This window comes from Petaurus breviceps, unplaced genomic scaffold (assembly GCF_028583685.1).
Source record: "Petaurus breviceps papuanus isolate PSGF00001 unplaced genomic scaffold, PetGlider_PUasm1.0 207, whole genome shotgun sequence".
Lineage (NCBI taxonomy): Eukaryota > Metazoa > Chordata > Mammalia > Diprotodontia > Petauridae > Petaurus > Petaurus breviceps.
The window spans coordinates 35,309,284-35,324,663 of record NW_027185850.1 but is presented as its reverse complement, the minus strand read 5'-3'; the positions used below and the strand labels follow the sequence as shown (position 1 = coordinate 35,324,663).

At 41.1% G+C, this 15,380-nt stretch overlaps 1 protein-coding gene across 5 annotated transcripts in view; it reads left to right on the top strand.

Annotated features, from left to right (window-relative positions):
- The window catches only part of LOC138165101 (volume-regulated anion channel subunit LRRC8D), a 140,170-nt gene extending 126,402 nt beyond the window's left edge, over positions 1-13,768 (top strand). For all 5 annotated transcript variants that reach the window (XM_069093267.1, XM_069093266.1, XM_069093265.1 and 2 more), the window contains one exon: positions 10,796-13,768. In XM_069093267.1, coding sequence (XP_068949368.1) covers positions 10,798-13,380 — 2,583 coding nt within the window. In that variant the 5' untranslated portion in view covers positions 10,796-10,797 and the 3' untranslated portion in view covers positions 13,381-13,768. The remainder of the gene's footprint in view (positions 1-10,795) is intronic.
- Positions 13,769-15,380: the final 1,612 nt, after the last annotated feature.

Sequence of the window (15,380 nt, the reverse complement as noted above, 5' to 3'; positions counted from 1 at the left end):
ACTAGCAGTCAGCACTGTGTGCTCTTCCTTTCCCTTCTGAGTTTTGGCTCCAGATTTTGATTTGGGAAGCAGATGGTGAGAGTACAGTAAGTCTGTCCAACCTCTTCTTGCATTCAGATTTTATCTCTCCTGGCTTTTTTTAGATGGCAATTTCAGGTGAAAGTGAGTGAGTGATCTGAGTTTCTTCCTTCATCTGTCCCTTGGGTGGATTGTATCAGGCAACTTGCTCATTAAAAACACAATAAAAACCTATGCCTTGAAAAGCTCTAAGGAAAAGAGGAGCTATTACCCCGCCCCATTTCACACACACACACACACACACACACACACACACACGAGGTGTAAGGCTTATTGTGTATCATGTAAGAGAGTAGGAAGGTTGATATTTTGCCATAGTTTCTGCTGTTTGCTGACCTGGAAAATTGATTTGATTGATGATCCATATTTTAATCAAGATGTGCATTTTAAACTTTCTTCATTAAATAAATTTCATACGATAAACTTGACAACATTTGATCCTTCTAGTTAATATTCTTAAAAGTATTTGACACAGTTATTTTGAGTGAGATTATCGTTAGACTGTAATGAAGATAGATGAACTTGGTTTTTAAAGTTTTGGTAAGAAAGGAGCCTGTTTTTCTAGTTTGAGATTTAGATTAAACATAACTCTGGGGATTAACAAATTGTCACTATGGATGTAGATTTTTATAGCCCTGAGTCATCACTTTGAGGCTGGGGCGAGGTCCTAGAATTCTTCTCCTGAATTTGCTGGGTGTGTTTCAAGGTCTCAAGTAACCACCATCACAGAAGGTGCCAATCTCCATCCACCTGTGTTCCTAGCTCCTGGGACAGTACCCTGCACACAGTAGGTGCTCAGTAGATTGGTACAGCTATTCATTCATGAAATCTGCTTTATACTTTCCTTGTTCCAGACTCTTTGTCATTGTTGCAAATGCCAGACTTCCACAAGCTGTCTCTTAAACATTGCCATAACTAATGAATAAACTTCTCTTTTGGAAAGTTCTTTGCCTCTCTAAAAGAAAGAGTCTCCTTTTTTTGGAAGTCAGATTTATCTTTGTATAGACAACCATATAAAAATATTCTTTACCATAAATTTTGTTTTGAAGACTGAGAAATAATTAAACTTTCCCCACAAACAAATATTATATATTGTTATTAATGAGAGATATTATAGACATCTTTTGGGGCCCTTTCAAGTGAGATCTGCTTTCCCTGAGACTTGAGGGGGAGCAGATGTGTCCCTGCTTAGCAGTGCTTCTGATATCCAAGGCTGGGGACTCTGGAAGGTGGAGAAGGTGCGAGGGAGAGGAGGTAGCTCTGTCACTATCCCTGTGATATTACAGTTCCATCATCTTTGCATTTAGCACTTAGGAATTCTAAATCTGTTGTCTCAGAGCTTGGGTGGCTTCTTCTTGGTTGTTTTTTATTGGGGAATGGAGGATCTGACAATTGTATTTGAATAGAACTGCTTTCCTTTGTAACCCTTTTTTATTTCATTTTCTGCATTTAAAGGCATTATTCTGAGAAGAGGTTCTTGGGCTTCCTCAGACAACCAAAAGGGTCTGTGATATAAAAAGGGCGTTTTCCTTTTGCTGCAAAAAAGGTCCCATGAAGATTAGAATAAAAGGCAATATGCCATAATGGATAGAGCATTGGATTCGAGAATCAGGAAGACCTGCATTCAAATCCTGCCTCTGATACCTCACTGGGCACATGGGAGCAAGTCACCTAACTCCTCAGTGCTTCTGGCAACTGCCTAGGATAGACCCACTAAAGCATAGCGTTTAGGACAGGATCGGTGTGTTCACTGAACTAAGGAACTCCCAGGTGAAGAAACTCCTCCCAGTATACCTTCACTGAAATTTGAGGGATGTCTAGAGCACTGGGTATTTAAGTGACTTGACCATGGTCATACAGCCTATATATGTCACAGATAGACCTTGGACCCAGGTCAGCCTGACTCCAAAACCAGCTCTCTGATGGTCCAGCACAACTGCTTCTACATACACAGGTCACAATATGCATTAATAGAGGGACCCCGCCCTGAGAATTCCCAGTGCTGATGAAATATTAGGTCCTTCTTGTGTCTACATATATATTAGAATAAAACCAGCTGACAGTGTTGTTAACTCATCCAGTCTAGTACTGATTGAGTACCTCTTATGTGCTAAGCACAGTAATAGACACTAGCACCAAATTGAAGGATTGAAATTAAATATCTTTGGTTTTAAGAACTGGCTAGGACAAGGTTGTGTTCTTGTGTATTTCTTAATTACTTATCTTTGGAAGCTGAGGGTTGGGTTTGCTCTCTCTTCTCTTAACTTCTCTCCTGTCTGGCTTCCAGCCTTGCCATTCAACCAAAATCAATGACTCCAAAATAAGCAGTAAATCCAGTTGCCAGATCTCTTGGTCTTTCCTCAGTCCTTACCCTTCTTGTCCTCTTCTCCATCTTTGGTGCTGTCAGTCCCTCTCTTCTCCTTGATACTCTCTTCTCTCTGGATTTCTCTGACACCACTCCCCTCATTCTCCTCTTCTCACTATGTAGGTAGTTGGTTGGGTATGGTCTTGCCATATGAGCTCCTGTGCTGGATCTTCACCCAGTTCCTGCCCAGTAAGGGTGGGGGCTCCACAGGGGCCTCTTCTCTTCGATCTCTGCACTATTTCAGTTATTGATTTATCAGCTCATAGACTGAATTATCATTTCTATGCTGATGATTCTCCCATCTACTTATCCAGCCCTAACTTTTCTCCTGATCTCCAGTCTTGCATCTCTGTCTATTGGTCATCTTAAATTGGATAGCCTTGGATATGTAAACTCATTGTGTCCAAAACTAACCGCCCCTCTCTTGCATATGTCGCTGGACCATCTCCAGTTGTCCCAATGTACCTCTCTGCTGGACTCAAATTGCTGCGGAAGAGAAAGTGAGGCTGGTGACTTTGCACAGCCCTCCCTCACTTAAATCCAATTCACTTGCATGTCATGACATCACCTCCCTGATGACATGATCTTCTTCGAGAACCAAGGACAAACAACAATTTCCCTGTTAACTCTTGAGGCTCCAAACTTAAGTGTCTTCTCCTGCTCCTCATTCTTCCTAACTTCTTCCCATATTCAATCTGTTGCCACGTCCTGTGATTTCTGCCTTTGTAACATCACTCAAAGATGCCTCCCTTCTCTCATCTGACACCCCATGGCTCAGGCCCTCATCACCTCCTGTCTAAACTCTTGCAGTAGCCTGCTGGTTGGACTCCCTGCTTCCAGTCTCTCTTCAACTCAGGCACCAAATTGGCCTTCCTAAAGTGCTTTCTTATCACCATCAGGATAAAATAAGACAATCCCTTTCCTGACCCCAGGTAGTTTTTCCTGGCTGTCCCCATACCTAGAATCCTCTCCCTCCTCATCTCCCAATTTCTGGCTTCCTTCAAGTCTCATTTAAAATAGCACCTTCGGTAAAAGAGGTTTTTTCCTGATCCCTGGTACTGTTAATGCCTTCCCTTCATTGATTTTCCCCAATTTATCTTATTTATAGCTAGTTTGTATTTGTAAGTTGTATATTGTCTCTCTACATGACTTCCCTGAGAACAGGGACTGTCTTTTGACTTTCTTTGTATTTCTAGGGCTCCGTATGGTGCTTGGCATAATAAATACTTGTTGACTGGTCATATTTAATAATTCTCACACCAGAGAGTATAAAAATAAATGTGCACTAATCATTTCGTATAATCGTTCTATACTTTCAAAATATATTAATAATTCCATCATTAGGAATGCACGCCTCCCCCTTGGAGATGAACCTTGGATAAATGCATTTTAAAAGCATTCCAGGGGCGGCCAGGTGGTTCAGTGAGTAAGAGCACCAGCCCCGGCATCGGGAGACCCGGGATCGGTTCCGGCCTCAGATACTTGGCACCCACACAAAATAACTGGCCGTGTGACCTTGAGCAAGTTACTTAACCCCAATTGCTTTAAAAAAAAAAAGCATTCCAATTCTTATTTCATATTGTACATTATATGTTCACAGATGATCATTCTCCCCCTTCCCCTGAACCTTTCTCCCCAAGTTGGGCTGTAGCAAGCATTTGTGTAATTAGGCCACAAAGATAACCTACTTTCACAGCCATATCTCCTTTGACAAGCCTTGGAAGTCAGTGAGTACCCAGGGACTGATTCTTTGGCCCTTTGTTTATCTCTAGTCCAGTGTTCTCATCCTGCCTGCTCTTTAGATGCAGAACTGGGGGCCATGGTCAAAATAAGGTGGTCTGTCCCTGTTGCTTTCTGTAAAAAGCTCTCCTTAACTACCCTGCTTATTGAGCTAGAATTAGGGGAGAAGAAACTCTTCTTTGTTCAGTTCAGCAAACCTTTATAGAACAACTATGGTTTGTACAGCATTCTCTGCTAGGCCCTGGGAGAGATTGAAAAGTGTAAACAAGATGAGTCTCTTTTCTCGCCGAACTTAAACAGTCTTGCATTATTATCATGAGTGCTAGATGAATAGGTTAAAAAAAAAAAACGAGGTGTTTGTGAAAGAACTGTCTATCGTATTTTCCTTTATTCTGTCATAGGCAAGAATTTAATAACAGTTCAACAAACATTTATTAAGCACATATAGAATGAGCATTAATAGCTGGCATTTATATAGTGCATCTAGGCTTGCAAAGTACTTTACATATGTTTTCTCACTGGAGCCACCCAACAACACTGTGAGGTAGATGCCTTTATTATCCCCATTTTACAGATGAGGGGAGAGTTAAGGGACTTGCCCAGGTTCACACAGCTAGTAAATGATTCAAATTCAGGGCCTCTGGCACTCTCCATCCATTGGTGCACTCAGTGCCAGGCACTGTGTTAATCCTGACATGCAAATATAAAAACAAACATCGTCCCTGCTCTCAAGAGGTGTTCATCCTGATGGAGGAGATGGAACCCAGGATCTATACCGGGGCCTCCACCTCCTTTCTTCTCACTGTCCCCCTTCACACTAGTTTCTGAACCCCATCATTCAGCCAAGACAGCCACCTTCAAAGTGACGGGTGATTTCTCACATCGCCAACTCCATTGGCCTTTTCTCAATCCTCTTCCTGCTTGACTTCTTGGAAGCATTGCCCCTCTCAATTCCTCTTTCCTTCTGGATATGCTTGCCTTTCTGGGCTTTATGGGACTGTCTTCTCCTGATTCTGCTCCTGCTTCCTGGGCAGCCTCTCCTCGTTCCCTTCTGTTGGAGCGCCATTCTTGGTATGCCTCTTAATTGTGGGCATCCGCCAAGTCTGTCCTGGGGTTTTTTCTTCTTTTCTCTCTGTACTCTTTCCCTTGGTGCCAAGTCAAGTCACTTGAAGCCAGTTTTGATGGCTTCAGTTATTTCTTTGCATGTGATTTGTAGTTGTATATCTGTATAGATTTAATAGTTTATAATCTACCGCTACTCCTATCTCCACATAGGTATGTATGTGTATAGAGATGTATGCATACACACATATATGTATCTGTTATGTGGATATATCTACATGTGTGTATATACATGCCTGTACGTATAGACGTGTGTGTGTATCCCCAGTATCATGATCCAAGCAGGGTAGCTTATGAGAGCTTTGTAAAGACATGAACAGGGATGAGACCACACACATATGTACATAATACATGCATATACACATGCATGTGCACACACATGCACACACATATGGAGGGGTAGAGAGGTCCCTGATCTTTCTCTAGAGCTCTAGTCCTTCATCACCAACAGCGTATTGAGCACCTCAAACTAGGTATCGGTTCTTCATCTCAAATTCATCACATCCACAGCGATTTCATTATCTTTCCCCCCATATCCTTCCCTCTTCTGAATTCTTCACCAGTATTCTTGAGGACACCTTCTGTTCACCACATTCAGAACATCAGTGTCCCCCTGCTCATTGCTGTTCTCACCTCTCTGACCAGCGCCATGTTCCTCTCTTCTCCCTTCCCCTTCTGCTGCATCGCTTCTGCGTGTTCCCTTCTTTCCACCACCCTAATGCAGGGCTTCATCCCCTTTCACCTGGGCTGCTGTAGTCGCCCTTTCTGAATTGGTCTTCCTGCCTCAAGTCTTTCTCAGCGCTAGTCTGTCCTCTTTAACGGTAGATCTGACCATGCTGTCACTGCCACCTCCCACCACTTAATAAATTACAGTTGCTCCCTCTTCCCTCCAGGATTGAATACGAGATGTACCCCATCTATTATAAGGTTGAAAACTGCACAAAGACTTTTGGGACACCTTGTATAAAGCACCCTGCTTCGCATTTAAAGCTCTTTACCATCCGGCCCCTTCTCATCTGTCCAGTTGTCTTACACCTTACTCCCCTCCTCACACTTTACTTTTACTTTACATATTTATGGTCCAGCAATATAGTCCTGCTTGTCATTCTCTTACGAGACACTACATCTCCCATCTCCCTTAGCTTAACATGGTGCCTAACACATAGTAGGCACTTGATGAATATTTATTGACTGACTGACAGACCTACATGCGAATGCCTTGCCTTTGAGATTGACTTAATGTTATCTGTAGTGCTTACAGTATACATAGTGTAATGTACCTGTACCTATGTATTTACTTACACTGATCACAATGCCTGGCATATAGTAAGCATTTAATAAGCTCTTACTGATTATTTGGATGTCTCAATAGAGGTTTAATTTCTTTTTAACTCTTTTATTCATTTCTCTTTTTTATGTCACTGCTATTTCCCAATAAGTCTCTCCCCTCCACCAACAATACTCTCGCCCAAACAAGTAATTACAATCAAGGAAATCAACTCAGCTCTTTAACCAGGTCTGAAAATGTTTACTTTATTCCACACCAACACTCTATCACTTCTTCTGATAAGCTGGAGGACCAGCATCCCAATCCTTCTAAGTCATTATTTGTCATTACTTCATTGATCGTTTGGTTCAAAACATATGTGCAGACATATTTAGTAAGTACACAATTAATCTTTATGTGTGCACTTACGTGAATTGTATGTGTGGATGTATATATGAGAAAGGTATACATGTGTGAGAATTGATTAAAGGATGTGGGGAGGAGAAGAAAAGTGTGTGTGTGTGTGTATATATGTTGACAATAATATATAACAATTATTTACAGTTATGTGAAAATAAAAACATGTGTATATATATGTATATTGTGTACAATATATGTATCCATACACACATGCATTTTCTGTTTCCTATACATACATGTACACATCCATATACATACACATATACGTGTATATATGTGTATGTGTATGTTCACAATAATATATAACAATTATATACAATTATGTGATAAAAATGTGTTTATATACATATATTGTGCACAATATATGTCTGTATACAATACATCTTCCCTTCTCCCCATACATACATATACATACACACATGAATATATGTATATATACACATACATGTATATGTGCATATGTATACACATAAAAAACCATGGCAGTAATCAGACAGCAGGTTTTAAGCCTGGGCAATAAATGTTGATAGATGAATTAACAAGTAGTTCTTGAGCTCCTCAAACAGTGTCCCATACTGATGGTTCCTGGTACTAAGTAAGACTTGGTCCTGACCCTGAATGGATTTATATGCTAGAAGGCACTCTCAGAATCTTAGGCATTTGCCATTTTGTTTTTGTTTTGAATGACCCGGTTAGTTTTAAATAACTCCACTAGTTTCATTTTAAATAACCCTATACTATAATGTTTTTTGAAATAAAGGACACCAGGTACAAATATAGCAGCAAAACTGGAACCTCAGAACTTCCTACGAAAGCAGGATGTGGTGACCGTAGGATTCGAACAGAGAAGTTGAAATTTCCAAATTACAAGGAAAGGAACACTTGATTTAAGTATATTATTATTAGGGAAGTGGGTTTGGATTCCATTCGTGTTACTTGCTGTCTTAGACATTTGTTTCTTCATGAAAGGATTAAAGCATAATGATTTTAGTGGCTTAATTGCTGCTGTAAGTCAGTCTGCAGTTTCTGTCTGCCAGCTGGTGGTGAATGGTGACCAGTTTGGGTAGTCTGGTGACCAGGGAAGGAATACTCCCCAGATAGACCCCTGGTAAAAAAAAAAAATTTAAAGAAAAGATAAACAATGAAACAAGATAATTATGCTGTAGCCACCACTTTGGCTCTGTAAGTAGTCTGAAAAAGGCCAGCAATTATTAAGGTAGTTAAAATTGGAGCTGTTACATTGGTGTAATATTCACTGATAATAAGCCAGAGGCAGATGTTGGTAGAGTTAAATGATCTTTTGTGCAGCCTCAGGAAGAACCCTAATAGCAGGCAAGAAATCATAATGTAGGGCTTCTTTGTCTGGCATCCGCAAACTTGTCTTTTAAAAAATATTTATATAATTCCATTTTGATATAATTAGCTTCCTTCATAATCTGCTGTATTTTATTTTATACATTTTAAAAAAATTTTGTGAGCAGGGGTCCGTGACAAAGAATAAATTAAAGGTCTCTGCCTTTATACAGCCTTCCCAGTAACTCTTGGCCCACATATCTGTGGAGGACTAACAATCTAGCTCAAGTAAGAAGCAACTTTGTGGGCTCTCCAACTTTGTGAATGCTTACCATTGAGTCTGGTTAAACAGAAGAATTAGGGGCATCAGGTACCTCCATGTGGCTATGTGGCTCTGTGGCCCTGTAGTGCAGGGATCACCCAGGCTGCAGCTGCAGCCCATTTGAAGAATTCTGAGCTACTCAGTACTTCATGAGTGGATGGATCTCGAGTCAGCACCCAGTCCTAACCATGACTGAAAAGTAAAACTAAAAAAGAACCTCTGAGTGGCTGAAAAAAGGCAATAATGGTTCTGGGGAAGCGATCATGAACTATGCCTCTCTCTTCATGGCTGAAAGATGGGAGTCTCTTGGGAAAAATGTGGTATACATTGTTATTCTGTGGATTACTCTATAGCAGAGATGTTTAACTTGGCATCCAGAAACTTTTAAAAATTTTTGATAACTATATTCCATTATAATTCATTTCCTTTCTAATCCTAAGTATTTTATTTTATGCATTTTAAAAACATGATTGCAAGGAATTGATAGACTTCACTAGATAGGTGCCAAAGGGGTCCAAAACAAAAAAGGTTAAGGACCCCTCCTGCTCTGTGGGGTAAAGAACTCCTTTGCTTAGCTATTTTGTTACCAGAGAGAGTTCTAATTTGGGGGGGCGGGTGAGGATTGGGATGGAGGGAGTACTTTGCAGCCTGAAAACAAAAGGCATCAGTAAAATTCAATTTTTCCTTTTAAATGTTTTAAAAGGCTATTTTCTTCAAGACTCCTAGTCTCCCCTGCCCAGTTTGAGGCTGAGTGTAACCCCAAAACTGCTACATATGTGTTCCTTGCCTTTCTGCCTTATCTGCTTGCCCTAACAAAACCTTTTCTCAGAAAAAGCAGTTGATGGGCAAATTCATTCACACTAAGGCATGTGTTCTCATACAGTTTTGTTTGTTTGTTTTTTGCTTTTTGGAGGGCAGGGCATTTGGGGTTAAGTGACTTGCCCCAGGTCACACGGCTAGTAAGTGTTAAGTGTCTGAGGCCTGATTTCAACTCAGGTCCTCCTTACTCCAGGACCGGTGCTCTACTTACTGCGCCACCTAGTTGCCCCTCTCATAAAGTTTAACATTTATGTTCTCATAAAGCTTAATATTAACCTCTCTCAAGAACATTTATATTTTAATAGCCCCTATTTGTCTTAAGCCAAAGAAGTAAATCTCTAATTGTGAAATTTCACTTATTACCAAGCTAGGGAATGAGCACCTGATTGGATTTGGCGGGGCCTACATTTGGATCCTGGCTCTGACACATTTAATACCTGCATGACCTTGGGTACATCACTAACTTCTGGGCTTCATTTTCCTCATCTGTAAAATGAGGGTTGGACAAGATGTCTTCTAACAGCCTATTCTTCTAAATCTCATGACCCTAAGAAGATATTGGCAGGGGGAGGGGAAGGAGTTGGCACATGAGAGGGGACTTGGTGGCCTGCCTGATACCTAGGAAATCATGCTATATTGGAAACCATCCTTCCTTCCTATTGATAACAGTGCTAATAGCTGATACATGCACAGCATTATCTCACTTTGTAAAGCTTACTTACTGCAGAAGCATACTTGGGATAAGTTTTGACCCTCTTCCTATGAAGAACTGAGCAGTGTGAAGACCTTCAGACAGATAGGTAGACAGACGGGACAGTAGATAGGATAGAGAGATACATACATATATACTACTATTCAGCATTTATCCAGTCCTGCTCTATGTTATTAGTTAATCTTCTTGTGTGTAGACATGTCTTCCCAAGTAGAATAATAGTATCATAGATTCAGAGCCAGAGGAGGAAAGTGAAAAATTCCTAAAGACAGAGAAAAGTACCTACCATCCCACTCTACTTAGCAAATAGAAGGCACTCAGGAAATATTCAGATTAGCAAATACCTCCATATTTGTTTTCTTCTGCTATCCCTCCTAACTCCAAATCTTATTTCCCCTCTCCCTCGAGAGACAAAAAAATGGAAGCCAAATAAAGAGCTAGAACAGCTTCCCTCTGTTCTTTCTCCTCTACTTCCAGGCATATCCCTGGGGATCCCAGGATCCCACATCTATCCCTCAGTTTCTACTTAGGCTTATATTGAGTAAAGGGATAGATGCCAAAAGTGGTTGACCAGTGTGAAATTCTTTTAAAGAGAAAAATGAATGAGTTTTTTGTATCCTTGTAGTCATGGATCGTTTGTTTTTGTTTTTTTTCCAGGAATGTTCACCCTTGCAGAAGTTGCCTCTCTCAATGACATTCAGCCTACTTACCGTATCCTGAAACCATGGTGGGATGTATTTATGGATTATCTGGCTGTTGTTATGTTGATGGTCGCCATCTTTGCTGGAACCATGCAGCTTACCAAAGATCAGGTGGTCTGCCTGCCAGTGTTGCCATCCTCAGTGAATCCAAAAGCACACCTCGTGTCTGGAAATGCTGATGTGACCACAGATGTTCCGAAGTTGGAAGTCTCCACAGACCAGGACCAAGGCCGGGGGACGACCAAACCCACATCCTTTGATGAGGCCGTTGCCGTAACTCCTGGCTCACCTCTCAGCAGGGCTAGCTCTCCTCACACAGATTCCCCGGTCTCAAATCAGGAGGAGAGAGAGGAGATCAAAGATCCTACAGGTCGGAAAACCAACTTGGATTTCCAGCAATACGTGTTTATTAACCAGATGTGCTACCATGTCGCTCTACCGTGGTATTCCAAGTATTTTCCCTACCTTGCTCTGATACATACTATTATTCTCATGGTCAGCAGCAACTTTTGGTTCAAATATCCCAAAACGTGCTCAAAAGTGGAACACTTTGTTTCTATATTAGGAAAGTGCTTTGAATCTCCTTGGACTACGAAAGCACTGTCTGAAACAGCCTGTGAAGATTCAGAGGAGAACAAACAGAGGATAACTGGGGCCCAGTCTCTACCAAAACATGTGTCCACCAGCAGTGATGAAGGGAGCCCCAGTGCGAGTACCCCCATGATCAACAAAACTGGCTTCAAGTTTTCAGCTGAGAAGCCCGTGATCGAGGTCCCTAGTATGACTATTCTAGATAAGAAAGATGGAGAACAGGCCAAAGCCCTGTTTGAGAAGGTGAGAAAGTTCCGTGCCCACGTGGAAGACAGCGACCTCATTTATAAACTCTATGTAGTCCAGACTGTTATAAAGACAGCCAAGTTCATTTTCATTCTCTGTTACACTGCTAACTTTGTCAATGCCATCAGCTTTGAGCACACCTGCAAGCCCAAAGTAGAGCACCTGACTGGTTATGAGGAGTTTGAGTGTACCCACAACATGGCCTATATGTTGAAAAAGCTGCTCATCAGCTACATCTCCATCATTTGTGTCTATGGTTTTATCTGTCTCTATACCCTCTTCTGGTTATTTCGGATCCCTTTGAAGGAGTATTCCTTTGAAAAGGTGAGGGAAGAGAGCAGCTTCAGTGATATTCCAGATGTCAAGAATGACTTTGCATTTCTTCTACACATGGTCGACCAGTATGACCAACTGTACTCCAAGCGTTTTGGTGTCTTCTTGTCTGAAGTCAGTGAAAATAAACTTAGGGAAATCAGCTTAAACCATGAATGGACATTTGAAAAACTCCGGCAGCACGTGTCTCGCAATGCCCAAGACAAGCAAGAATTGCACCTTTTTATGCTCTCGGGGGTCCCTGATGCTGTGTTTGACCTCACAGACCTTGACGTGCTTAAGCTGGAGCTCATCCCGGAAGCTAAGATCCCGGCCAAGATTTCCCAGATGACTAATTTGCAAGAGCTCCATCTCTGCCACTGTCCGGCCAAGGTGGAACAGACGGCTTTTAGCTTCCTCCGAGATCACTTGAGATGCCTTCATGTCAAATTCACCGACGTGGCTGAGATCCCAGCCTGGGTGTACTTGCTTAAGAACCTTCGGGAGTTGTATTTGGTGGGCAATTTAAACTCTGAGAACAATAAGATGATAGGACTGGAATCTCTTCGGGAGTTGAGACACCTTAAAATCCTCCATGTGAAGAGCAATTTGACCAAAGTTCCATCCAACATCACCGATGTAGCCCCGCATCTCACCAAGTTAGTCATTCACAACGACGGCACTAAGCTTGTGGTACTCAACAGCCTTAAGAAAATGATGAATGTAGCCGAGTTGGAACTCCAGAACTGTGAGCTGGAGAGGATCCCTCATGCCATTTTCAGCCTCTCTAATTTGCAGGAGCTGGATCTGAAGTCCAATAACATACGCACAATTGAGGAAATCATCAGTTTCCAGCATTTGAAAAGACTGACTTGCTTGAAATTGTGGCATAACAAAATTGTGAACATTCCCCCTTCCATTACCCACGTCAAGAATCTGGAGTCACTTTATTTCTCCAACAACAAGCTTGAGTCCTTACCCGGGGCGGTGTTTAGTTTACAGAAACTCCGATGCTTAGACGTGAGCTACAACAACATTTCGGTGATCCCGATAGAAATAGGATCGCTCCAGAACCTGCAGCATTTACATCTCACTGGGAACAAAGTGGACATTCTGCCCAAACAGTTGTTTAAATGCATTAAATTGAGGACTTTGAGTCTGGGGCAAAACTGTATCACCTCGATCCCAGAAAAAATCGGTCAGTTATCACAGCTCACTCAGTTGGAACTGAAGGGAAATTGCTTAGACCGCCTGCCAGCCCAACTAGGCCAGTGTCGACTCCTCAAGAAGAGTGGGCTGGTCGTGGAAGATCACCTCTTTGACACTTTGCCAACAGAGGTCAAGGAAGCATTGAACCAAGACACAAATACACCTTTCGCAAACGGGATCTGAGTGGAGATCACGCATACCCACACCCATTGGTGGGAAAGACTTCCTAGGTTGCAAATGCTTGTATACAAGTTATTGCAAGATGATGCATTTAGGAGGAGAGACATCTCTAAAAGAGAGAGAGTGAGAGAGAGAGAGAGTGTGAGAGTGAGAATGAGTTAGAAGAAGCCTGATAGGAGACATAACTGAGTGTTCAGTGTTCGTAGTGTTTCAAGACATTTCCAAATCTTTTTTTCTTTCTTTTTTTTTTTTGTGGGAAGGGAAGGACAAATTATAATCACTAATCTCAATTTCTTTTTAAATTGTAACTTGGATGCTGCCGCTGTTGAATGTTTACAAATTGCTTGCCTGCTAAAGTAAATGATTAAATCCACATTTTCTTACTATATAACCCTCTTCCCAGTTGTCTGTATTTATTTGGGGCCTGACCATTAGACCAATACTTAGATTAAATAAAGCCCCTAAAATCCCATGAGTGAGGGATCGTTCTGCTACCATTACTTTCCTTTTATGATTCAGTTTAAAAGAGAAAAATTCTATTCCATATAAAATGTACACACCTAATACACATCTGACTCAGTATTGCCAAAGCTTGGTTTTATAACTCCCACTTTTCTGGGGACTATAAATATAGAAAAGAGACAAGGCTATTGGGTCACTCCTGTGATTTCATTGGTACAGGGAATTCTCAAGTGAGGAACATCCCTGCCACTCAGGTCACCACTTTCTTTGCAACTTACATAGTTTAAGTTAAGTGACTTGCCTGGGGTCACGCAGTCAGTGTATGTCAGGGGCAGGACTTGAATCCATTTCTTCCTGGCTTTGCAACCAGCTCTCTAAGCACTGTCTATATGCTGCCCTGATTTAAGGGATGTGGCTTTAAAAACGAAAAAGCAACTTTTAAAAATACACACTCTCTCTGTAGCAGCTGCTTTTTAAAATTATTATATCTTTTCAGTTAATTAAAATCTGCCTCTCTCCTTCCTCCCCTCTCCCAATTGAGAAAGAAGGCCTTCTAACAAACATATAATGAAGCAAAGCAATTTTCCACGTTGGTCATGCCCAAAGATTAGGTATGGTTCATTCTGCTTGCTATGTCCCCTCATCTCTCAGAAGGTGGGTAGTTTGTTTCATCATGAGTCCTCTGCAGGCATGATTGGTCATTAACAGGTACTTTTACAAAGACGTTGACAGCCTTTAACAACTTCTCTCAGTGACATCCTATGGATTTACCATTAATTGGAAAGTGTACATCCTTTAGAAATGAAAATTAATTTGTCCAAAACCTCACTAAAGTAAATTAAGAATTGTGCAGTTCATCACATACACAGTGCATTTGGTCCAAATTAGGTTAAAATGCTGTTTTTTTACAATGACTATGGTAGTAACAAATGAACAACTAAATAGGACTTAAATTCAATCTACTTTTAAAAATGTTAGCCTTTCCTATACAGTTTAGTGACAAGCTGTATTTCCTGTGTTTGACCATGTCTGAGCAAGGTCACATCTAGGGAAATACCAGCAACATTAACCTCTAAGATGATACTATGGTCACTCTCTTCAAATGTCCAGTAATAGTTTATAATAATAGTTTATAAGATCACTATCCAGTGGGCCCTTATTTAGCCAGGACTTCCAAGGTCCTCTCCAGGAAACAAAATATTCATTTGAAAGATAATTCAAAGCTGGTGCAAGGTCATCTTCAGTCCACTGGAGTATATTTATTTTGCATATTTTGGTAAATGTTTCTCAGCTAAACTCATATTACAACTCCAGCTTTCCCTCAGTGCTTAGACATTGCCCTTCCTTTCATTCCTTGGTGTTTTGTTTTCAAAGTATGTAATAGCCCTTTTCTCATGTTCTAATTTGTCATTTAGTCCCATTGGCCTTTCAGCATTTTTTATATTGGTAAGATAAAGCCTTTTGCTGTTTCCTTTTTAGATTGTCTAGTGTGCTTTTTTTCACCCCCAGAATTAAAACCAATTTGCTTTATTATTCTTCCT